At 32.1% G+C, this 26,970-nt stretch overlaps 2 protein-coding genes and 1 pseudogene across 2 annotated transcripts; 2 read left to right on the top strand and 1 right to left on the bottom strand.

Moving 5' to 3' along the window:
* Positions 1-5,359: 5,359 nt before the first annotated feature.
* Positions 5,360-9,441, top strand: LOC100781772 (transcription initiation factor TFIID subunit 7). The gene is made up of 5 exons (XM_003544656.5): positions 5,360-5,524; positions 8,232-8,485; positions 8,570-8,689; positions 8,808-8,877; positions 9,100-9,441. The coding sequence occupies exons 2-5, from the start codon at positions 8,234-8,236 to the stop codon at positions 9,258-9,260; spliced, it is 603 nt and encodes a 200-aa protein (XP_003544704.1). The 5' UTR covers positions 5,360-5,524; positions 8,232-8,233; the 3' UTR covers positions 9,261-9,441.
* An 8,898-nt stretch (positions 9,442-18,339) lies between these two features.
* LOC121173448 (secreted RxLR effector protein 161-like) lies at positions 18,340-18,819 on the top strand. Its single transcript, XM_041009042.1, has one exon. It carries the CDS (start codon positions 18,340-18,342, stop codon positions 18,817-18,819), a length of 480 nt encoding a protein of 159 aa, XP_040864976.1.
* Positions 18,820-21,140: 2,321 nt separating this feature from the next.
* On the bottom strand, positions 21,141-26,004 carry LOC102662457 (aquaporin PIP-type-like; annotated as a pseudogene).
* Positions 26,005-26,970: the final 966 nt, after the last annotated feature.

The raw sequence follows: 26,970 nt of genomic DNA, 5'->3' as shown, positions 1-26,970 counted from the left end.
AATTTTCACTGCATTCATCAAAGACAAATCCCTGTTGGTGGCAATAACCTCGAGGAGTGCATCAACTCTCATGAAAAGACCCTGAAATCGTTGTAGAACCCAAACAACATTATTAAGACGTTCTCCTTTCAAGTAAGCAAAATCGGCGGAGAATGTCATTCCTGTTGGTGTAACACCAACAATATCAAGCAACGACAGTTTGTACCTATTTGTTTTGTAGGTATTGTCGATCAAAAAAACCAAATTACAAAAATTGGTTAACTTTAATGCATCACGATGACTCGAGAACAAGTCAGGTACAACATTATCATCCTTCAGCCTATGCCAGTGAATATATTGATCTCGATCAAGCATCATCATCAATTGTTGCATTTCGGTGTTACTCTCATGGAAGAACGATAAGCATGTCTTGCATTGTAAATTTGTTTGATTGTTGTATAACTGTTGTCATTGTGCTCCTTCAATGTCAACAAAATATTTCTTGGCTTCACCATGGACTTCATCATATCAGCAATAACAATCTTCTCATCCTTTGTAAGTTGACCCGCATATGAATACCCAACGAATGACTTTTCCATTTCATCCGTCTCCTCCCGAAAATGGCTTCGCATGAAACTTAAACGGGCATCCACATTTTCTACTGTAGTGCATGTTTTTACCAAATTATGTTTCTTAGGCCTATACTTGCCACTCCTTTCACAAGCTATCAATAGAAATAAGGCTCTTCCTCAAACACCGATATTGGTGTCTGACCTCATTATAACGACAACAAATCCAATGTTATAAGCCAACGATTGAGCCCATTGTAAAACTTCATCACCACTATCAAACAACTAGAACACAATTCAAATCAGGTTTGACATGAGTAAGCATCTATGTAATATAATTACTGTACAACAACAACAAATTACACAAATACTTGAGAAGTATTAAAGGTCCTAGGCAATCAACGTGTTCTACTTTAACACCACCATTTTCCTCATTTTCAACATTCATATCAAATTCTTTAGACATCATACTATCATACATCCACTAGTCTTCATCCATCTTAATAAAATATTTAACAAATTCAATTCAATGACAACAAATTATACAATCACCTCTTTTGTTATTCACACAAACATAGTTGTTTACAAAAAAAATATTTTAATGCACTTTTTCATTAAAATGTCATATAAATCTAATAAATACATCCTTCAATAAAATATATAATTCAGTTAAACATATAAATACATAGTCATTTTCATATAAATTTGTTTAATTATTAATCGTTAGTATATTAATTTTTAAGCAATGTAATATTAGTAAATTATTAATCATTAGTATTTCTTTTTTCACCATTCTAATTACTTAATACATTTCTTTATATCACTATAAAAAATAATATCACCAAATCAAATTTCTAAAATTACTAAAACTAGTACAAAATTATTAATAATTAAATCAACAATTATAATCTAATAAATACAACAAAAAAATAAATATGTATGACCATACGAATTGACAATCTGTATGGACATATGGATCAACAATCCGTATAACCATACAGATTGACAATCCGTATGAGTCATATGGATTGCTGATCCTTATGAGTCATATGGATTGCTGATTCGTATAACCCATATGGATTGACAATCTATATGTATTTCGTGTACCTCTTCTTCTCCAGCAACGAAAACCAACCAAAATTTACCGTATACTCTTCAGCAACGCACGTACACAGTCGAAGACCAAATACGCTTCGAAACCGATCTTATCAGAAGCAACTTACACTAAGTGATGAAGATTTTGCGGAAATGAAAAACTCCTCCTACTATTTATAACAGAAAATACCATAAGGGTATTTTCGACATTTCCAAAAATTATTAGGTGCCTCAACAAAAATGTTAGATGCCCTTAACAATTCCCTTATCCTAATTGGCATGCTACAAAAGATTATCCAATGAAGCTTGTGGTCCATTCTTTTATTTATTTATTTATTATTATTATTATTATTATTATTATTATTATTATTAAATTGACTACACTTTGTGCATTGCAGTGTGGTGCAGAAGAACATATAATAATTTAGAGAATATTATTGAGGCAGACTCATCACTTATCAAAATGTCAATGTGTCACGTACTTTAGGTTCTTTTATCATTTTTTTAAGTCGGGTGCATATTTCTAACTTCTACAGCTTTACGGTTTTGGCTTTTGGTTTCATAATGTCTGTGGCTTTTGATATTTGGAATGCTCCAACAATAACAAGTAAGACCTAACCTTTACCATCCTTTTTTTTATTATAAGTTAGAGAATATTACTAGTCGTGTTAGATCATGCAATTTTTCTTTTGGCTATAATTCGTAGCACACTTCTTTGTACGTGTTCATACTAGGCATATAATTAATTACTTTACTAACTATGGTATTTTACTATGATTTGGGCTAATATTTAATTCCACTGCCTCAAGACTGTGTTCTTTGGAGTGTATAAATGTTGTCCATTCTTCTTTAAGAGATTTATTATCATTAGTTCATTACTTGAATGTTTTGTTAATGTTTTGTTTGTGATAATTTGTGATAACATATAATAAGAAACTCTTTTAGTTTTTCTCATGAAAATTGTTATGTGGTTTTTTCAACCAAGCAATAAATTTATGAGAAGTCTTGATTTAATAACACTTAGTTTGCATATAGGATTAGATTAAATGCATTGGTGTTTTTTTCTATGATATGTCTGTTATGTTGTTAATTAAGTGTCTGACAAAGTGCTTAATTTTTTCTTTAAATTTGTTTGTTGGTTATGAGTTTAGTTTGTCTGACTATCTCTTCATATGCTTTTCCAGCACCCGCTATAAATGATAAAAGCACTTATATTAATTTAACTTCATATGCTTCATATGACATAGTTCAATGATATTAATTTTTACTTGTAAATTGAAAAACTTGACTATATATCAAGTATAGATTGGTTTAAAACATAGTCATATATATGGTATCAATTAATCTTCATATGTGTTTTGGCATTTTTGACATCACTGCTTGAAAACTAGTTGGATTTTGTTCTTTTGATTTTCACTATAAATGTTTTTTTTTTAAAAACATTGTCCGAAAGAAAATGATTTAAACAAAACATAGTTTAAGATGATTCTATGAAAAACTATCTTAGAATGACGGTTTTATGGGAAAATTGTGTTAGAATCCTCGATATATTTTAATTTTTGTTAAAAAACACTCATTCTAAGACGATTTTTAACTTAGAATCGTCTTAAAAAGATATCATTTTAAGATGATTTTTAGCTTAAAACCGTCTTAGAAAAATATTTTAAGAGTATTTTTTTCTAAGACTATTTTTTAGAAAAACGTTGTAGGAAGTCAAGATTTTTTACGATGTTGACTACGACGATGATTAATAAGCGACGTAGAATGTCTAAAGTAACATTTGTAGAAAAATACTTTTCTAATAGTATTCTATTATCCAACATGAAATATGTATTAGAAAGAATTGATAGCTACAACTTAGCTAGAGATCATGCAGCCAAAGGAAACCTAGATGAATCGTTGAACATGATGATTAGTCTTTTCTCGAAAGGCTATTGTACCGAAACACAAACACATTTTAAGTCACTTCAAGTCTTCAACTATAATGAGACATATCATTACTAACGGGTTTAGAATTTTTTTTAGTGAAAATAAAAAATAATTTAATATTTTCTTAGATGAAAACAGTTTAAGTTTTATTAAAAGGGTATTAGAAAAATTAGAAGCTTATTTGTTTTTTCTTTTGCAGTTTTTTACATTATTTTTTAAAAACAAAAATTTATAGGAACAATATCTAACTTTTTATGGGAAAAAATATTTATTTAACATATTTAAATAAAAAAATTATTTTGTGGGAACAATTAGCATGACTCTGCATGCAAATCCACCTGTGCATATCTGATAATTACTTAAGCCTTATTAGTAGGCATAACTGTTTTTACTATATATAATCATCCCCTAGTTAATTGAACACAAATACATAAAACCGTGGAACCCGTAACTTACCCACTTCCATTACGATAGCTACCGATGACATGACCAGTTTAGTTTGATTTAAATATTTTTTTATTATTTTTAATTTAATATTTTTTATTTTGGTCTTTTTGTAAAATTATATTTTTATTTTTAGTTATTACAAATTGCGTTTATTTTATTTTTTTTTATTTTTATAACACTTTAAATAATATTTTTTTAACACTTTAAGGATAAAAAATAAAATAAATACAAATTATAAAAACTAAAATAAAAAAATCATAAAGACAAAAAATAAAAAATAAAAAATTATAAAAATAAAAATATATTTAAACCTTTACGTTTTCTTTCCTTCTGTCTTGACTCATGCGTCACATTGCTCACTCTTCCTCTTCGTGGCACTGATAATTATGATCATTCTCACATGTGACACACGCTCTCATATTGTCGATCACGAGCTATTTCAATTCGCCGCGTTACCATGAGGGACCGATTTAGGAATGCATAAAAAGGGGACTGAGTTTTTTTTTTACATAAATATTTAATTTTCTAAATTTTAATAAATAATTATGTAATAAATAAAAATTTCCATAAAAATATTTATTATGAATTTTATGAATAAAATTAGAGATAAATATACTACTAGAGAAAAATTAAACCAACATTAACCCAATACTCTATTTTTCGTATCAATTTTTGCTATTAATATTTTACTTGATTTAATAGTTGGATTTATTGGTATAAGTTATGTGTGTGTTCACTTGTGCGTGTGTTTTCTTTCGACTATCAGCTTTAATTTCTTTTATATTATATCTTTTTAACTCAAATTTCAATTACTTATATTTAAATTAATTATTTCCAATTTTTAATTTATTTCTCTCTAAAAATAAGTTAATTATATTTTAGGTTTAATTGTAAATTTGAATCCCATATTTATCTCAATCCACGAATTTGGTTCCCCTGTAATTTAATTTACCAATTGAGTCTCACATTTTTTATAATTCCGTTATTCTAGTCTCCAACCCCCGAAAATGAATATTCACTACTAGAATTTATAAAATTAACATTGCAAGGTTAACATCGATTTTTCAAAAAACCGATATTAAGAAGAGCACATTGACATTTTTGTAAATAAGTTGAGTTAGTTAGCATCGGTTTTTTCAATAATGGATGTTAATATCAAGTAGTTAACATCGTTTTTTGTTCAAAATCAAGGTTAACATTAAGTAGTTAATATTGGTTTTTCCAAGATCGAGGTTAACATCAAGTAGTTAACATCATTTTTTTTAAAATTGATGTTAACCTAAACTAGTTAACATCGTTTTTTTTTATAAAAAAATTGATGTAGTGCTATGATTAAATTAAAATCCCAATTCATTTTTGCCCTAAGCGCTCAGTCTCGCAAACCCTCTTTCTCCTTTGTCTTCCTCACCCTATCTCCTCCTCCGCACACTGTCGTCTCGCACCAAACCTGTAACTGCACTGCTGAACCTGCAAACGAGTTGGGGTTCGTTACTATCACGATTAAGGTACGTATTGCGTTGCTGATAGTTTTAGATTTGAGTGTGTTCTATTTATAAATAACTGAGTGTGGTGTGAGTGTGTTCTATTTATAAATAACTGATCTTGAATGCAAAATTTGTCAGCTATTACAAATTTATGAGGTCTGAGTGTGTTCTGTTTATAAAGTTACTTTGTTTGCCACTAATACTAGTCAGTAAAGTTGCCACTAATACTAGTCAATAAAGTTCCTTTGTTTGCTAAGTAGTAAGCACACAGTGAGTGACTGGGTATGGTGGATTAATGAGTGTGGTGGCCCCTCTATTTATGAGCTTCTCATCTTAAAGCAGTCAGGTATTAGTGTCCACCCTAGAAAGTCCATTTGCATCAACTATGTCATTTGGCATCCCCTAAGTTGAGTTTGATTAAATGTAACTAGGATGGCTCAGGTCATGGATACCCGGTATAGTAAGTTGTGGTGGCAATAGGAACTGGTTTTTGTCATCGGCTCTGGGATTTGGGTTTCTTGTTGTTTTGATTTTCCTAACATATGTACTTGCTGCCAGATTATTTGGCTTGCAGAGGTTGGTGACACACACAAAATACCATTATTTGTATGAAGTCACTATGAACTAATAAAGAATGAGTGATAATATGATTTGTAAGATAAGGACGATAAACTTAACATATATGTAGTTTGTTGAATAACAGTAGTATAAAACTGTTATAAGTATATGGTCCATTTTCTCATATTATAAATAAAAAGAGATCTTTTAGTAATTTGTCAAAACAGAATTATATAGGTGGTCTACAATAATACAACCTCTCTTTGTGTGCCAAAATCTAAATTTCGACCGCACACATCAGTTACAGTGAAATGGCCTGATCCTATTCTTCTTTAACCATGCCAAATATTGTTGCACCAAATATAACATCCAAAGTCACGAACAATCTGCAAACTGCCAAAGGCTAAATGTCTCTCTATGGATCTTCTCCTACTAGGTAGGGCATAACGTGCTAGGTGTGGATCCATTGATCTTTTAGTGAATTTGTTATGGTTGTTTCTCATTGTCCATTAGCTTTTAATCAATGAGATTTGGGAAATGACATATTGTGTTTGGTCTCAAGTTTCCATATTAGTAAAATAGTATGAGACCGTGAAGAAGCAACTTATAGGAATATATAGAGCACGCAAATGTTAGGGACAATAGTAGCAATGTGTTGACAAAACATTTTGCCATGAAGACTTAGCAAGCATAAGTTGAGACATCACTTTTCTCTCATGTCTCTGTCTTTGTCTCTTATTTTTTTTATATACATACAGTAATATACAATAGATAGGAAACCTAATGAAGCATTAAATAAAATTTATCTATAAATAGATATAAGTTTGGTTATGGTGTTGTTGCCTTTGGGGTAGGAGGAGTTTTTGCTGCGGCTTTTGGTGTTGGTGAAATGGCCATGGTGGTGGAGGAAAGGAGTAGGAAGAGTGAGAAAGAGAAAAGAGTTGCATGCTTCATCTTCCAGTTTCCAAGTCAAGCCCTTTGGATGGCTTTGATGATTCTGGATTAATGTGAATGATTGGAATGCAAGGTTCTTGCAATTTGTGTTTGATGAGTGGCATGTGTGAAAGAGACGGGTTATATAGAGGCCAAGGAAATGATAGGATGGTGAAATGTTATGGTTGTGAAATTTGTTAGTTGTGGAGTGTGAGGGTATATTGCATCTGTCATGCTGAACTAGGATCTTCTATCTAATTATTATTGGGATGAATGATGGGTACATATTGTGGTGAGAATGATAAAGCTTTGCTCCTAATTCCTAAAAAATTCCCTCTGCCTAGCATGATGTACGGTACAGGTAATGCACCTCTGATTATTGTAGTGGTGAACGAGGTTTATTTAGTTGTTAATCATTCCATGAACCCTTTTCCTTACATCCTCTTTGTAGTTGCAGAGGTTCAATATCTAAGCCAGGAAAAAAAACTTATTAGTCATCTAAAATCTTCACAAATGTAACCTAATGGTGCCAAATAGCCACATGTTTACCTGCTCAGGAGCACCTTTGCTAGATCGATGCCAATTTCCATCAGAATCAATGTAAGTTAGAGGAGTCCTCTTGTCCACAAGATTGAATGGAAGAAAGTGGACCTCCCTAATACCAGCTCGTGCCTGATCAGTTCATAGGAAAAGTGAATTTATTTATCACCATTCATCCCAAATCATAAAAGATAATCATGTTGGCATATTTACCTCCTTTGGATCAGCAAGCATACCAACAATTGCAACATCTATAACATCCTGATTCTCAGTCCTAGAAGCCCTTGCAGCAAGAAGGATAACATAGTCCTTTTCATCACCCTTGGAAAAAACCTCAATCAGGTTTTTGTCAACACTGAGCTTGTTTAAGGTGAGAGTTCTAATTTTGTCACTGCAGAGGACATCCATTCCTGCCATTTCCTCGATAGTCGTTATACATTTTGTAATTGCACCTTGCTGCGAAAGCCTGTGAAAACAAATAGCCATAGTGATAGACAGAACAGTTGGCATGGCAATTGGAATTCCTCCAATTAAGAGAACCAACAGATTGTTAATCCCATCTCTGTACTTGTGATATTGTATTGGGTACATTACTATGAGCTCAATTCTAAATCATTTCAGTTCATTTCTATTATGTGTTTTCTAAATCAAATCATTTAGCATTTTAATGTTTCCAAATATGTCCTAATGGTTATAGTTATGGAGGAGCAATTCATACTTAGAGTTCCACCTAATGTGGCAGAGCGGATAGAGCGTCTTCTGAATGAAAACAATGCTTCTTCATCTGAAGACAAGTCACTAGATTTGTCATTTAGAGAGGATGGAAGAAGTGGTACGTTTATGATTGGGAATGAACAATTCCCAGCTTCTCTATTGGATCTTCCTTGCGTTGTTGAATCCTATAAGACTTATGATGATAACTCTTTGATTAAGACTGCCAATATTGGTCAGGTCAGATTCAAATAATTCTTTCATTCTTAATCATACTCTTTGATTCATATAACGTTCTAACTGGTTACTGCATCCAACAAACAGATGATTATGGTGAGGGAATCTGGTGATGCTGCTCCAGATGTAATTGAGTACAGACATGGCCTCACTCCACCCATGAGAGATGCTCGCAAGCGTAGATTTCGCAGGGAGCCTGATCTTAATGTATAGTTTTCATTCACATAACATACACATTAACATGCCTCTCTGCCTAATATATATATATATATATATATATATGCTCTCATAAATACTTTTTTTTATTCTTTTTCCCATTTTTCAGCCTGAGCTTGTCTCCCGTGTTGAGAAAGATCTTCTCAAAATCATGGCTGGAGGAACAGCGGACAATCTTGATATCCTTACATCTTTGTTTGTCTCAAATAGCAATTTAGCAAAATTTTCAATCCTTAAACACAAATTTGACTCTACTTTGAATTGTTCTCTTTAAAATGAGTAGTTATTGTGATCATTGCTGTTGCTTATTTCTTCCCCTTTTACTTATTCCTTTCCTCCCAGTTGCCCACCTGATAGTGGAAACAAGCTTAACTTTGGTTATTTCCTTGACCGAAATTCACATGTGGAAACAGCTGAGCAAGAAGAAGGGGATGAGAATGCCCGAGGTGCTAATAAAAAATCTGCACCTAAGCCTGCACCAAAACATGATATTCCAGAGAATCTTACTAATGCAGGAGAAGCTGACAGGAGTGATTCTGAGGAATCTGATGACTCAGTCTGACCAAATCAACTACCAAAAGAATATTTATATCACAATGATGAAATGAAAGCCTGTATAGTATAACTTTCGCAGTTAAATTTGAATTCCATCCAGCCTTAAAATCTCACCTACAGTAGATTTTCCATTGTAGGTGATCTGTATACACTGTTTTGTATTTTACAAATCGTGCATTTTCTCGCTATCTTTTACAAATCGTGCATTTTCTTGTCTAATGATTTGTGGTATACATTTTTGATAGTTAACCTTTGAGCCCTAATTTTCCCCCGGATATATGAGTAAGGGTAAGCATGTGTTTAATTAAAGCCATTTTGCTTTTTTACCTTACTAGTGTCCTTACTCGGAGTTGTCTGGGTTTTTTTTTAATATAAAAAATTAACGTGAAAAAAGATAATATTTTTTAAAGAGTAAATATATTTTATGTTTTAAAATACCTTGTATACAATATTTTCATAATTTATTGATGATACAATGATAGTATAAATAATTTTATATTATCATTTAATCATAAATCACTTTTGATATCAATGTTTTTAAAATTGGATCGATCATTGAATTGATTAAGGTATTGGTTCAACGTTCATTGATTTAACCGTGGTTGAACGTCACCTGGCCTGTTGTAAAATCCATATTAATAAATTAATAATAATTAAATAGTTTATAATATAAAAACGGAGGGAAGAGTTGTAATATCTTGAAATTTGTGTTATATATTTACTAGTCGGTAACTCTGTATCGTTTGTCAATTGATTTTTAATGCAAGAATTAAAAGAAAATATTATAAAAAAAAAGAAAAAAAGGTTAACATTGATACTAAAGAGTTTTATAGAGTGCAGTATATTGATTTCGTTGATTATTTATTTAGCAAGCATGCGATTTTTTTTTTGAGATTTTTTTTTGCAAGTGGCATCCACAAATATGGTTTTTCATTTACAATAAATTCGCAAATAGGATTTAATTTATTGATTATATTTTTTCATTGTACACTTTATCAATATTGAATTTGTCATTAAAATAAGTTTTTTAAAATAAAATAGTCAAGATAAAATGATATCTAAATTTTTTAAAAATAAAAAAGATGACATTGGTAAAAAAAAAAATTCTCACTCTGTTTGCGTGCTTAATTTTATTTTTCATTCCCTATGTCACAATATATATATATATATATATATATATATATATATATATATATATATATATATATATTTATGTTTTTTATTGAACGATTTTATACCGCGGATAATTTATCATTTGATTGTAAAAATTTAATATATAAATAAGCATATAATGTTATTTTCCAGGAGCTTGTGGTAATCTTTCTTTTGAAACATTGTATGCAGTCTTCAAGATGACAAAGACCTAAATGATGTTTACGATAAAAAATGGCCTTTAAATTTATTTATTTAAAATTGTATTAACTTAAATGGGTTTGAAACACAATACAATTTGTTGATTATATTTGCGCATGTACAATGCAAAATATCTATTTGTTTATTAATTGATAATATAAAGATTCACACACCATCAATACATTTCTATGAAGTTCTATAATTAACATGACAACCCATCCTATGTACAACTTAAATTGCATAACAGTGACATACTAATTCACATATAGAATAAGGAGTAATACATATATCCTACATTCATAAGACACGAAATATGGTAAGCTTTTATGAAGCATAGGCAGACATACAATGCAAAAGCAGCCCCTTAGACCGTGTATATTGTTTTGCTAATTTGTTGGATGAAAGTTGAACAGGTGAAATATGGAAACTGAATCCTTGAGGTGTCCGTAGAGGTAGGGATTGCTGCGTAAAATACGAAGTAACTTTTGAGTCCGATTAAAAGTTAGCATTGGTGCAGCTTGAACATGCGATAGTGCCCACAATTATGAACCTAAAATTGAAACATAAAACTTTTCACTTACAGGCTCGTAGTAGGGAGGATCATTGGAATCAGAGAGTGGAAAATGGACCTTGCAGGATGCCTACATCATATATTAAGAAACAAATTGGAAACAAAAAAAAATCAGATGAACATAACTATAATATTTATGTATGACAATGAGTGTTGAAATATTGACTAAACATGTCAAAAAGATTAAACAACCTGAACTGGAACCAAGTCAAGGGAGAAACTAATTTTTGTCCGCCAAGTGGATAAGTAAAACATCATTGCCACCTCTTTATCATAGCTGATATTGAATTTTAGTATCCTCTTGCATGCTACTTCTTGGACCTCTTTATAGGCCAAAAAGGAAAAGCAGAAAAATTGGACACTCTAAAGAGCAGGCTAGATCAAGCTTAAAAGCAACATATAATTATTTTTTTATCATTATCTGAGATAGACCTTTATGTTTCATCTATGGGAGCCATATTTATTGAGGATCTAATCAAGCGTATCTGTATCCATGACAGGAAATTCATAGTAAAAGTAGGTATATCAAAAGCAGTTGTTAAAAATCCATAATCAAACCACATGAAAACTCCAAATAGATATCCTTTTCAAAAAGACAATATCATGTCGAACAAAATCAACAGTCCATTATGAAACAATTTCCAAGTCATGGTCCAAACTCATGCCAGTAACTATCCATCGAAACACATTTTCAATGGCGAGAAAACATGTCAAAAAGTTTCAATGAACAATAATAACAACAATAAAATAATCAAGAGAAAAACATTTTGAATAGCAAGAAGAATATTGTATCAGAGGTCAAAATTGTACTCTTTGAGGTTGATGGTGTAGACAAAGCTTTCTAGATGTCGATGGAGAAATGTCCTTACTGAAAAAGAACAAAACAAATTAAAGGAAATTATTAAGGAAGAAAAAATGGGTAATAGAATAATACAGTGTTTGCTGGATTCTTTTTTGTTGTTGACCTTGCTAAAAACAAAATTAAAATGATCAGCTAATTGAGCAACACTAGACGTTAAAATGAAGTTTAGATAATAGTTAGCAAAATTCAGAATTGATGTAAATGGGATGGTACCCCTTGCAACATACTCTATATCAATATAGCCCTTTTATTTGTTGATCAAAAACAAAAATTAATTAGCCTCAAATTTTTAACAGCATCATACGATTCTTTTGGTTATGCATGAACAATAGTGTATTACAGATTATAATAATAAAAAAAGGGTTATCTTTGTGCACTCGTTGATTGTTGCCTCCTTGGAGTAGAAGTTAGGGTCCTTATCTCTTCTAATGAATGCCAAAAGATACATATTATATTGGGATTTCAATGAAGGAAAGGGTGAGCCTTCAAGCTTCTTCCATAGGGCTGCAACAGTAAGGTAATCTTCAATTTAGCACATCATGAAATTTTATATTATATTGGGAAGCAAAAATTAGAATTAGAAATTACAGAAATAATATATGAGCAGAGAACATGCTAGTGTCAGTAGAGGATAAATAAATAGGAAAAATATAAAAGAATTAAGAAAACATGAATACCTTCCATGTGAGTTTAGAGTTAGATCTACTTATCAAAGTTTCTTTCCAAGTAACATGTAGACTTCTTACCTATGCTTTGTCTTGAAAGAAACTGAAGCACACCTTTCATGTGTAACATCAAACTTAATATTTTAACTGGAAATGGTATAAACTTTTAAAGCACATCAATTGATTTTTCATTCTTACCTCTCTTTTGCCTCTTTAAAACGGTCAAAACTACATATTGTTACGATAAACACACGTAAAATATAGATGGACAGAGACACACTAAGCTAACCTCTCAGCACACCAAAAACACTCCAAAGCTAAGTAAAGGAAAGATGGATAAAGAAAATAAAATAAATAAAGGCTAAGTTTGTCTAACATGTACTACTGAGGAGAAAATTTACATAAATTAAATTTAATAAAATAGTTCCTATTTAATCTTTCGGTTTTAAAGCTCAACAAAATATAAATTACTAATTACTATCTTTTCAATTATGACATTATTGTAATTCTTAAATATTTTGGACTTCACAAATGAGAGAGAAATGACAGTGGACTTGGAAGTCATATCATAATATAAATTGCACTTCTCAATTTAATTTGTGTCGTATCTTCCAATGTGGACAGATAAAAATGTATAGAAGTACTACTTGTTAGAATTAATGTCTCATGTGAGAGACATATGACTTAGTAGGGACTAATAAATAAATAATTAACGATTAAGGGCTAAATTGTAATTGGACTTAATAGGAGAAGTTTCTAGGTTAACTGCTACTTGATGAGAGTAGTGGTTATAAAAAGGGCTTAATACCCACTAACGTGAAATAAGGTCCCCTTCCTGACCAGAAAGTGCTCTTTTCTCACCCATAGCCATCACGAACGGAGAGAGACAGAAAAGAAAGGCCAAAGGAAGTGAAATCCTATTTCTCTCATTTTCAAGGAAATCAAAGTGCACCAGAGAGAAGTTCCTATGGAGAAAGGTACACATCATTATCTATTATCCTTTATTGATTGTTTGTGAGAACCATAAATTTCAAGATCCTGTTGGTTTTCTATAATTGATAGTCTAGGAAACCCTCAAGAATTTTTACATGTGGTATCAGAGCATGTGTTATGAAATTTATGATTCTCCAAGAATGATTTAATTTCTCCCAATTATGCATAAACCCTAATTATGAAATTTAGGGATTTTTAATTTATGTTACATGTATTTTCAATTACATGTTTTGATAACGTGCCTTTCGTGTTAATTATATTTTTCGCTGCAAAGTATGAAATTCTAGATATATAAAATTTCATGAGAAGGAAAGCCATGAAAGCGGTAGAATTTTTGGAAATTACATTTTGGGAAAGAAAGCGAAAAGTGACGCTTTAGTCGAACTGCAAATTCATGCCTTTTATTTAAGATCAAAGATGACAATCATATATTATAATAATAATAAAATTGGGCAATTACGTACCACTTTATAGAAAGTTTTAATTCCAATTACGTTTTGGAAAATGCAAATATTATCCTTTTTTCAAAAGCTGCACGTAGGTACGTGCTAATTTCAATTTTGTGAAAAGCACTGCCATGTACGTTGGGTGCAGGGAAGGATTCCTTTTCGAATTTCTATTTGCAAACCCCTTTCTGCTATTTCCAATCCCACTTGCCTATTTTTTTTCCTCGAAAATGATCATTAAACATGATTAAAGGATTGAAAGTTTATGTTCTATAATTAAATTAATGTGAATGTTTTGCAATTATTGGTAGCAGTAAATATATGTATATACTACATATTTGCTTGAACGTGTTAGAATGTAAAAACACAAATAAATGCAAATATTATTTTATGGCCTAGAATGAAATTAATGGAATGACTATGAATTGTTAATAGCAATAAGTATGTGCAGGCCATATATATTTGGTTGGAATTAAATGTATGTTAAATTTGTTAGTCACCAAAGTGACCAAATTTGTAAGGTTATTTAATTCCAAATTAATAATTATTTCAATTACTCATAGAATAATGGATGCTAAATTATATGATTGTTGGCTTATGGGTAATTGAAATTCATTGTTATAAGACATTTATGGATCGCCCAAAGGTTGATTAGTTGTTCTTATAATTAATGAATATTATTGTAGGCGATTTGTGTGTATCATTAGTTTTATTTATATACCCAAAGGAAATAGATACTACTAATTGGTGCATATTTAATTGTCAAATAATGTTAAAATTTTATCAGCATCATCATGTTTGTATGTTGTGTGTTGGTGTGTCACCCAAAGGAGAACATCAATATACATTGATTGTTATCTGAGTAAATTATATGTATGACTTGTGTTTCATGTAACAAAATGCTTATGTGAAGTTTTATTATGCAGTACCTGTTCCCAACTCATTGAATTCTCATGTATCATCTGTACCAATTTTTAATGGGCTTAACTTCTCTGATTGGAATGAGCAAGTCCAATTTCATCTCGGTGTTTTGGATCTTGACCTTGATATATTGGAAGAGAAGCCTGCTACTATTACTAATGCTAGTAGCAATGAACAGAAAGCTCATTATAAAGCTTGGGAAAGATCTAACAGACTCAGCCTAATGTTCATGAGAATGACTGTTGCAGACAGTATTAAGACAACTCTCCCTAAAACCGATAGTGCTAAAGAGTTTATGGGGTTAGTAGGAGAGCGCTCTCAAACAGCTGATAAGTCTCTTGCTGGGACATTAATGAGTACACTAACCACCATGAAGTTTGATGGTTCGCGTACTATGCATGAACATGTCATTGAGATGACAAACATTGCAGCAAGACTTAAGACCTTGGGAATGGCTGTGAATGAGAACTTCCTTGTTCAGTTTATTCTAAACTCATTACCATCTGAGTATGGCCCATTTCAAATGAGTTATAATACCATGAAAGATAAATGGAATGTGCATGAATTGCACAGTATGTTAGTTCAGGAAGAAACGAGGCTTAAGAATCAAGGAAGTCACTCAATCCATTATGTAAGCCACCGAGGGAATCAAGGAGCTGGAAAAAAATTTGTAAAGAAACATGATAAAGGCAAAGGACCATTAAAGATCAAGGACGGTCCTGTGCAAATCCAGAAGAAAGCATCAAAGAACAATAATTGTCATTTTTGTGGAAAATCTGGACACTTCCAGAAAGATTGCCCAAAGCGTAAGTCTTGGTTCGAAAAGAAAGGTGAGCTCAATGCTCTTGTATGTTTTGAATCAAACTTAACTGAAGTTCCCCATAATACATGGTGGATTGATTCTGGATGTACAACTCATGTTTCTAATACTATGCAGGGATTCCTTACAATCCAGACCATAAGCCCAAATAAGAAGTTTGTTTTCATGGGGAATAGAGTGAAAGCTCTAGTGGAAACGGTCGGGACTTATCGTTTAAAACTCGACACTGAACATCATTTAGATTTACTGGAAACTCTTTATGTACCTAGTTTATCTAGGAATTTGGTTTCATTATCTAAACTTGATATTACTGGATACTCTTTTAATTTTGGTAATGGATGTTTCAGTTTATTTAAGTATAATCATCTCATTGGTACTGGTGTTCTTTGTGATGGTTTATATAAATTAGATGGCTTGTATGCTGAAACCGTTTTAACTCTGCATCATAATGTTGGCACTAAACGTAGTTTAGTGAATGAACGATCTGCTTTCTTGTGGCATAAACGTTTAGGTCACATTTCTAGAGAAAGGATAGAAAGATTAATAAAGAATGAAATTCTTCCTGATCTAGATTTTACGGATCTAAATATTTGTGTGGATTGTATTAAGGGAAAACAAACAAAACACACAAAGAAAGGAGCCACAAGAAGCACTCAGCTTCTTGAAATTGTGCATACAGATATTTGTGGACCTTTTGATGTTAGTTCTTTCAGAAGGGAAAGATACTTTATCACCTTTATTGATGATTATTCACATTATGGTTATGTCTACTTACTGCATGAGAAATCTCAGGCAGTGAATGCTTTGGAAATTTACTTGAATGAAGTAGAAAGACAATTAGACAGAAAGGTGAAAATTATTAGATCTGATAGAGATGGTGAGTATTACAGAAGATATGATGAAACTGGGCAACACTCAGGTCCATTTGCTAAGCTCCTTCAGAAACGAGGCATTTGTGCGCAATACACAATGCCTGGTACGCTACAACAAAATGGTGTAACAGAAAGGCGTAACAGAACTTTAATGGATATGGTTAGGAGTATGTTAATCAATTCAACCTTGCCCGTATCTTTGTGGATGTATGCTTTGAAAACTGCCATGTATTTGTTAAATAGGGTTCCTAGTAAGGCAGTTCCAAAGACACCTTTTGAACTGTGGACAAATAGGACACCTAGTATGAGGCACCTGCACGTTTGGGGTTGCCAGGCAGAAATAAGAATTTACAATCCGCAAGAAAGAAAATTGGATTCAAGAACAATCAGTGGATATTTCATTGGTTATCCAGAAAAGTCAAAGGGGTATATGTTTTATTGTCCTAATCATAGTATGAGAATTGTCGAAACTGGAAATGTAAGGTTCGTTGAAAACGGTGAAATCAGTGGGAGTACAGTTCCACGAGAAGTGAAAATTAAAGAAGTTAGAGTGCAAGTCCCTTTAGCTTTTGCCTCTAGCAGTAAGGTGATTACTACTTCAGCTATTGCTACAAACAGTAATGAAGAAGTACAACACAATGATGAGCCCATGATACATAATGAACCCATTATGGAAGAACCACATGAAGTAGCATTAAGGAAGTCTCAAAGAGAAAGAAGACCAACTATTTCGAATGATTATGTGGTATACTTACATGAAACAGAAACAAACTTAAGCATTAATGATAATGATCCAGTTTCATTTTCACAAGCTGTAAGTTGTGATAATTCTGAGAAGTGGTTAAATGCCATGAAAGAAGAGATAGATTCCATGGAACATAATGGTGTTTGGGACCTTGTAGAATTACCAAAGGGTTGTAAGAGAGTTGGTTGTAAGTGGGTCTTCAAGACTAAACGTGACTCTCATGGCAACCTTGAACGTTACAAGGCTACACTTGTTGCTAAGGGATTTACTCAGAAAGATGGCATTGATTATAAAGAGACGTTTTCACCAGTCTCACGAAAGGATTCTTTCAGGATTATCATGGCATTAGTAGCCCATTATGACTTAGAGCTACATCAGATGGATGTGAAAACTACCTTTTTGAATGGAGATTTAGAGGAGGATGTTTATATGGACTAACCAATGGGATTCTCAGTTGAAGGGAAGGAACACATGGTGTGCAAATTAATGAAATCAATATACGGTCTTAAGCAAGCTTCCCGCCAATGGTATTTGAAATTTAATGATACCATTGTTTCCTTTTGGATTTAAGGAAAACACTGTTGATCGGTGTGTATATCTGAAGGTCAGTGGGAGTAAGGTTATGTTTCTAGTCCTGTATGTTGATGATGTATTGCTTGCAACTAATGATCTTGGTCTTCTTCATGAGACTAAGAAGTTTCTTTCTAGTAACTTTGAAATGAAGGATATGGGTGAGGCAAGCTATGTGATAGGGATAGAAATATTCCGAAATAGATCACAAGGATTGTTAGGCTTGTCTCAAAAAGCATATATCAATGAAGTACTAGAGAGATTTAGGATGGAAAAGTGTTCAGCATCTCCCGTTCCAATTCAGAAAGGAGACAAATTTAGTCTCGCACAATGTCCTAAAAATGATCTGGAACGGAAGCAAATGGAAGCAATTCCGTATGCATCAGTTGTTGGGAGTATTATGTATGCTCAGACTTGCACTCGACCAGATATAAGCTTTGCAACCAGAATGTTGGGAAGATATCAAAGTAATCCAGGAATGGAACATTGGAAAGCTGCAAAGAAAGTTCTGAGATACTTACAGGGAACAAAAGACCACATGCTTACATATAAGAGGTCTGATCACCTAGAGGTGATTGGATATTCAGACTCAGACTTTGCTGGATGTGTGGATACAAGAAAATCCACTCTTGGCTTTGTATTTCTCTTAGCCGGAGGAGCAATATCATGGAAGAGTGCAAAACAATCAGTTGTTGCTGCATCCACCATGGAAGCTGAATTTGTAGCATGTTTTGAGGCTACAATTTAGGCTAATTGGTTGCGGAACTTTATTTCAGGGCTTGGAATTGTCGACAGTATTGCTAGGCCGCTGAAAATGTATTGTGATAACTCCGCAGCAATATTCTTTTCTAAGAACGACAAGTACTCTACGGGTGCTAAGCATATGGAATTAAAGTACTTTGCCGTGAAAGAAGAAGTTCAGAAATAAAGAGTGTCAATAGAACATATTAGGACAAAGCTTATGATAGTTGACCCTTTGACAAAGGGATTACCGCCCAAGACATTTATAGAACATGTTGAAAGTATGGGCATTATTGTTATTGATGATCATTAAGTGTAATTTACCTTATGTAATTTTGCTGACACTCTGAGCTCAATTATGATATGTTTCTGATTACCTGTTCTCTATGTTTGCATGCATTTTTGTGTTAAAGTAATGTTAACAGGTTTTGTCTTGAATGAAGACATTATGTTGGACCAATTATGTACTCCTAACTAATGGTCATATTAAGGAGAAGACTAATTTGTAGTACATGGAAGGGACTATGTCGATTAGATGATGTACAACCGCCATGACTCGAATTGGTTCCTATTCTTAATCATGAAATTATGATGTACCCAATGTATAAAACAATTTAGTCAATTTTTAATGCGCATTATGTTAGTTAATCTATTTATTTATTTAGTCCATAATGTTTATTAATGTCACATGAGCCAAGTGGGAGAATGTTAGAATTAATGTCTCATGTGAGAGGCATATGACTTAGTAGGGACTAATAAATAAATAATTAACGATTAAGGGCTAAATTGTAATTGGGCTTAATAGGAGAAGTTTCTAGGTTAACTGCTACTTGATGGGAGTAGTGGTTATAAAAGGGGCTTAATACCCACTAACGTGAAATAAGGTCTCCTTCCTGACCAGAAAGTGCTCTTTTCTCACCCATAGCCATCACGAATGGAGAGAGACAGAAAAGAAAGGCCAAAGGAAGTGAAATCCTATTTCTCTCATTTTCAAGGAAATCAAAGTGCACCAGAGAGAAGTTCCTATGGAGAAAGGTACACATCATTATCTATTATTCTTTATTGATTGTTTGTGAGAACCATAAATTTCAAGATCCTGTTGGTTTTCTATAATTGATAGTCTAGGAAACCCTCAAGAATTTTTACACTACTCCCTCTAGATTCATATCAGGATATAAATTGCACTTATCAATTTATAATTATATTTAAGTCCACAAAATTTAGTTTGGGAAGGAATTTTTGAGGCCACAGTTAAGAGTTTTTTTTTTTATAAAACTATTTCCCAAAACTGCTTTTTTAGTGATTCATATCGGATTCAGATCGAGTAATACAATCTATATAGGAGTTTACACGTGTTGGAATTAGTTGGTCAAATAGAAGGGTAATAGTAACACAATCCAAATCTAGTTATTGTTATTATAGGATTTAACATAGAAAGTGTGTATCTAAAAAATCAACTATTTTAAAGGCAAGACCTGAAAATTTAGAGCAGCGAGGATTTATTATAGGAATTAACATACAAAGTTTGTATCTAAAAAATTCCCTAGTTGAAAGGCAAGACCTGAAAATGAAGGGCATGCAGGATCACCAGTTAGCCAAAGCACAAGAGGATTATTTTTTGACTTACCAAAGCAGTAAAACACTTGCATGTCATCATCTTTTTCTCCTAAGCCAACATTTCCAAAACAACCTTTGTCATAGGGTAATTCAGATTGAGATCAATTAATACAATCTATATAGGAGTTCACACTAATTGGAATTAGCTAGTCAATAGAAGGGTAATAATAATTAAATTCAAATCAAGTAATTGTTATTATAGGAATTAACATAAAAAGTTTGTATATAAAAAATAACCTATTTGAAAGGTAAGACCTGAAAATGAAGAGAAGCAAAGATTTATTATAGAAGACATAGTAAAACCAATACATACCACATTGTATAGAAGACATAGTATATGTTCACTAAATATAGTGTAGGAGTAGAATGTCAACTTATTCCAATGATATAGAAGTACCTTGGAATATACTTGAAGTATCTGGGTATGCTAACAGCTTAAAAGCTAAAGGAGAAATCTGCTACTTTCAACTGAGGCAAACAATATATGTTAGTCACATTCTCCTTTGATAAATACTTCATTGCCAACTTCCTAAACAACATTGTGCAGCACATAAAGTACTTGAATTATGGTTATCTACTACTTACCCTGTTTGTCTAAAATTGAATAATAATAATATAATAAAATTTTCAAATTTTAAGCTAATCTAATAATTGGATTTGAATTGGATCAATTTTCAACTCTAAATAAATAATAAAATATATAATAAAAAATTGTCCAAAACATTAAATATTTCATTTATCTATTATTATACTTACAATATAAAATTTTAAATATACACATTATTAAAAATAAATTTACACAACTTGACAACTAAATCATGCATCTTTTGAAACCATTTCGTAGACTGAAGTAATCATCTTTTGATTCTGATCCGTAGAACTGCGGAATAAAGCAAACCTACATAGAATACAATATAAATTTAATTAGTATAAGTAAATAACTAGGTGGTTTTCTAGCAGTTTTTATCATCAGGATTGAAACACTGGTATCTTTTAAGAATTTTCTAACTTCAAACATCATGAACTCCGATGAAAAGAATCACAATAGATAAGAAAGTAAACTAAGAATACCCAAAATTTCATACCATAGAATATAATAACATTAAAGGGAAAAACAAATCGAGACAAGCAATTAAGAGATAGGAAATATTAACGTTAACTCCCGTCACCGCAATGTAAAAAAGGGCCTTCAAAACTTCATTTTTTTGAGGAAACAAACATGCATACCAGCAAACAAAAGAAGAATCTTGCCTGCTGGATATCTACATAATAAAAAAGGGGCTTCAACTAGAGCCGGCATAATAATAATAATAATAATAATAATAATAATAATAATAATAATAATAATAATAATAATAATAATAATAATAATAATAATAATAATAATAATAATAATAATAATAATAATAATAATAATAATAATAATAATAATAATAATAATAATAATAATAATAATAATAATAATAATAATAATAATAATAATAATAATAATAATAATAATAATAATAATAATAATAATAATAATAATAATAATAATAACCAAACAAAACAACAAAATAACACAAATTAAGAGAGAGTATAAAGAGGTTTCAAAACTTATTTTTTTGCCCCACTGAACAAAGCAACAATTTATTTTTTGCACTAACTTTTAAAAAAAATTGAGATTTAGGGGTAAAAACTTTGGATCTCAAGTACCTATGAATCTATTTCACTTTTTTTTTTTCTCTGCTCGTTGCCAAAAAAATTGAAACTTTAGGGATAAAATGTTGAATCCCAAGTACCCATGAATATTGAAAGTTACAAATCTTTGCTGCTGTCTAGAAATATGAATCAATGTTTGAGAAAGAAGAATAGAACAAAAAAAAAAAAGTCCTGTAAAGTGTGAAGAAGCAAAGGTCAAAACAAAGTTAACTTTTGTTGGAATATTTTACCCCCCAAAAAAAACTCAAACAACAATGTTTCAGGGGCAACAATTGTTTTCTGAAGCTGATATAATCATAGCACCGCTACAACATGTGAAAAGCCATTACTACAGATACAATGGCTGCTATTGAAAAATGCTCAACCATTCGAATCTTATAGCGGTTCAAGGAAGCTCCACTTAACTATAGCAAACTATTGACTACTATGGTCATTTGTACACCAAATATTGTCCATTTAAATAGGTATTCAACAATATCCAAATGCAAAGATATCATACCGAGCTAGTGATGTCATAGACATATACTAAAAGATCCTAAAATGACCGCTCTTAATTCTTCCAGACCTTTATACAAGAGCTGATAGAAGACAGCTCCTTTGCTGTCAAATTCTGACCGCACTCACTACATAAATTAAATTCCTTTCTTATCTTACCTAACGTCTCCAAACTTAAAAATTCCAGACACCTTTTAATATAATCCCTAGATATCAAACCTTGGTTAATCTAAGAACTCCCTCCAGCTACTTAAGTTATCACTGCTAAATCCAGCACATAACCTGAATAATGATCACTTACTAACCTTCAATTTGCTTCAGGAGTTGTTCTTCTGGAACATAGATTCTTTCAAGAGTTTTAACAATCTTTCCCTCCCAGAGAGTAACAAGCTCATTAAACGACAAGGTATTAGTGAAGCAAATGTTAATAAGAAAAATGTGACAAGTAAATTTATAGTAATTTCTAGTCAATCTTTGATACAATACTGCATCATTCATAGTATACTACCTTTGGGGTTTCCATCTCCTAGGATATAACTCTGTTTCTAGGGGCAGTTGTGGCTCCAGGCTGTGACAAGTTGGGTAGGAAGTAACCAGCAAAGAAGTTGCTTGACACATAAGTGAAGGAATTCCTTCAGCCTCAATAGCTCGGCGAACTTTGGCCTTTGTTGCAAATGCAGACTTGGCTGGTTCAACTGCATGAGTCCGGTCCACATCATTTCCAAACTCAGATGGACAAAACTTTTATAAAGCATATTAGTGTTAAGTGTTAGAGTCTTGGCAAAATATATATTTCTTGTTTAAAATATATGTAATATGTCATCTAGAATTGTACACTAAAGCAGTCACCACAGTTTCTATCAAATTAGAACGATCAAATTAGCATTTTAGCTTGTGACAATTTTTCATAAAATCTTCAATTAACAAGGTAAAGGTCTATCCAAAACACACAAGTTGTGTAACCTGGCTATGAATCCAAAACAAGCCACCAATATCCTTAACTTTTTTTCTTTTGCTAAATTCATGCCTTCTTTTGCTACCAGTGATTCAACACTGATCTTGTTCGTTTCATCTTTTTTCTTTTCCTACCTTTTTCATATTCTTTAACTTTTTCCTGCTTAATTACCTCTACGATTAGTAGGGGAGATTGATCTCTGATACAAACAAAAGCAAATTAAGAAATAAATAAATAAATAGTAAATTACAAATGAAAGAAAACACAGATTGGCCGGTCATCATCATGGTTCTCCTACATCAAACACATACACACACATAGAATGCAAACACAAAATAAAGAGTCTGTCTATGGATGAAGTAACTAGTTGGTAGGATTGTTCCTGAATGACCCTAAGGCCTTAATAGCCACTGCTCTTAGGATAAACTGGTGGTATGCCACCGCCACCAACGCTCCCACGAATGGTCCAACCCAGAATATCCACTACAACCAAACACATTTATTTAATAAATTAAATAACAAAATGATATGAGTTAGAGGTAAACAATAGATGCATACATGGTCATCCCCAACTTTGCCATTGTTGTAGATAACAACAACACCAAAGCTCCTTACTGGGTTAATGCTGGTACAGTGATGGGAATGGTGGCCAAGTGAACCATGAAAACAGCAAACCCAATGGGCAATGGGGCCAACACCTGCACAAATTAACGCGATTTGATTTGATTTACAAACAACAACAACAATAAACATGAGTAAAGAAAAGAAACATACGGGGATATGGGAGTCACGAGCGCTTCTCTTGGGGTTGGTAGCTGAGAGAAATGGTGTTGACAAGGACGAAAGTGTCGATGATCTCCGCACCCAGAGCACTGCCTTTGTTGTAGGCAGCGCTAACGGAGTTAGCACCACCGCCGAGGGAGTTGTAGGAGTGCTTCATGAAGGCCTTCACCAACCCAAAACCGCAGATAGCACCCAAACAATGTGCTACCATGTAGAACATGGCACGAATGAGAGACACCTTGCATGCCAGGAACAGGCCAAAAGTCACGGCAGTGTTAATGTGTCCACCTAAGTTATGTTGTTGACGCCGCAAAACGAAAAAGTAAGTAATAAATAAATAAAAAAAAGAGGTGGTGGAGTAGACGAGGTAGGGTTACCAGAAATGCCGACGGTGTAGTAGACGAGGACAAAGATCATGCCACCGAAGGCTTTGGCTATAAATTAGTAAGGGGCTAGAAGCTGAGAAAGAGGAAGAGAAAGATGTGGTGGAGCTTGAGGAAGAATTGGTGAAGGAAGGTGAACGGAATGGCCAAACACGAAGACCGTTTCTGGTTTGCTTGCTTCTTGCTTTGGTCTGAACCGGGGTTTTGAAAGAGAAAACCGGGATTTCCGGTTCAGGCTCTGCCTCTTTAAGGCATGCTGTTGGGTTCTCTATTACGGTGGGGAAGGCCGCAGAGAATTCCGAGAAGGTACCACTAACATAGAACAATTAAAATATAAATTGAGTGAAAAAAGGTACCAAGACGTCAACATCTTCATCCCTCATTGGCACGATTAAGCCTGACACCAGGCTCGTTTCGGTTATGGCGGTGAAAAATGAAATTGGAGAGTGTGGACTGCATTGTGAGTGTGGGCTAGGGAGGAATTTAGGATATTCTAAAACTGGAGAGGGAGATTAAAAAGATGAAAATAAGGAGTGAGAGAGAGTCACTTCGCATTGTATTGTCGGATTCTATGTCGGTTCTTTAAGAACCATTTTTTAAAATTTATAATTATTTATAAAAATATCGCCATTTTACTTACATCATTGATTTTGTTACAATCATTTTAGAACCCGTGCAGTAGAAAATCATTTTTATAGTAGTAATATCCAAAGATGACACGAGATATTGAGTATATTGTTTACTACAGTGGCATCAATCAACATTTAGCATTAGTGAACATATACTTAACATGTATTAAAGTTCTCTTTTATCGGAAAATGTTGAAGCTTAGTATGTTTAAATGATTGGTTTCATGTAACTCCAAGTTAATTAGTATCCATCAACTTGTTATTCTTAATCATTTTATTTAATGTGAGGTTTTTTTAGTTATTGTTGTTTATTTTTTTTATTTTTTTTTACTTTCATTCTCTTTTGTAGCTGCATTGGATCTTGATGTTCAATAACTTATGGAAGACTTTTCAACCATGTCTATATTTTGAACTCTTGTTTTTTAGCCATAAGTTTAGATTCTGTTCAAAATTATTGAATCAGTCATCATTATATACTATAGAGGTTGTTACGGGATTAAAAGTATTATTTTGCTTATTACAATTAACAAAATAATGCAAACAAGTTGGATTTACTGTGAGACTTATTTCAAGTTCTTAAAAATTTTATGTACAATAATAATATAATTAAGAGTGATGGAAAAATTAACGTTTTGGTCTTGTAGTATCTACTTATTAATAACAAAAAAATTGTAGTGATTTCATACATTCCTTTAACAAGTTAAAATTAAATTTTATCTTTTGCAATTGAAAATAAAATATAAATTGTGTTATTTGGATTTATATGATTTGGGATTTTTTTTAATTCATCGTTCAATTAAGTGTAATCCTATAACAACATTTTAATTAATTTCTACCAAGAATTCTAAAGAAAAAATGTACTATATTAATAAGCAATTTCTTATGTCATAATAATTGTTATTAAAAAATAAATTATAATTGCTTTCAATCAAGTTGGCTGGATTATGCATAAAAAAATTTGACTGGATTGATTCAAATAATTAGGGAAGAATCCTTGTAAATATGGTTAGTTTATAGAATACAATTGTCATTTCCAAATATTTTAAAAAATAAATAAATAAATAAATAAAACAAATAGGAGTGTCCCAACCTCGCAAGTACATTTTCTTCTTCCAATGAAACAAAGAAAGAGAGTAATTAAAAAAAAAAAGAGATTTTAAAAATATTATTTTTATGGATATATTGAATATCCATCCATGAAAAAAGTATTAATGGATGAATCACATAGATTTTTTTTTTATCAAATAGATCGGATTGGATTGGATGCATTAAATAATTTTTTATGGATCAAAATGAATTAATAGATTAGTTTGATCCAATCGATTAGGATATGGATTAAAATTTATATGATCCATCCATTTGTCATGCCCTATCAAAGTTGTTCTCACATCATTGCCATTGTATATGCTTTCATTCTACAAAATGTCAAAGGGGGTGGTGAAAAAGTTCACCAGCTTGGAATGAATTTCTTATGGGTGTCTTGGAGGGAAAAAAATAAGATTGTCTAGCCTAAGTGGGATCTTGTGTACCTCCCAAGAGACAAGGGTGGGTTGGGGATAAAAAATATATCCCTCTTCAAGATGCCTTTTTAGCAA

This window comes from Glycine max, chromosome 14 (assembly GCF_000004515.6).
Source record: "Glycine max cultivar Williams 82 chromosome 14, Glycine_max_v4.0, whole genome shotgun sequence".
NCBI classification, from domain to species: Eukaryota; Viridiplantae; Streptophyta; class Magnoliopsida; order Fabales; family Fabaceae; genus Glycine; species Glycine max.
This window is presented reverse-complemented; position numbering and strand designations above follow the sequence as displayed.

What these genes read in the sequence shown, in the direction of transcription:
- LOC100781772 (XM_003544656.5), top strand. Translation starts at nt 8,234, where the DNA reads ATGGAGGAGCAATTCATACTTAGAGTTCCACCTAATGTGGCAGAGCGG. An exon ending in AGACTGCCAATATTGGTCAG is followed by an intron (nt 8,486 to 8,569) that starts GTCAGATTCAAA and finishes TCCAACAAACAG; the next exon opens with ATGATTATGGTGAGGGAATC. An exon ending in GCAGGGAGCCTGATCTTAAT is followed by an intron (nt 8,690 to 8,807) that starts GTATAGTTTTCA and finishes CCCATTTTTCAG; the next exon opens with CCTGAGCTTGTCTCCCGTGT.
- LOC121173448 (XM_041009042.1), top strand. Translation starts at nt 18,340, where the DNA reads ATGGAAAAGTGTTCAGCATCTCCCGTTCCAATTCAGAAAGGAGACAAA.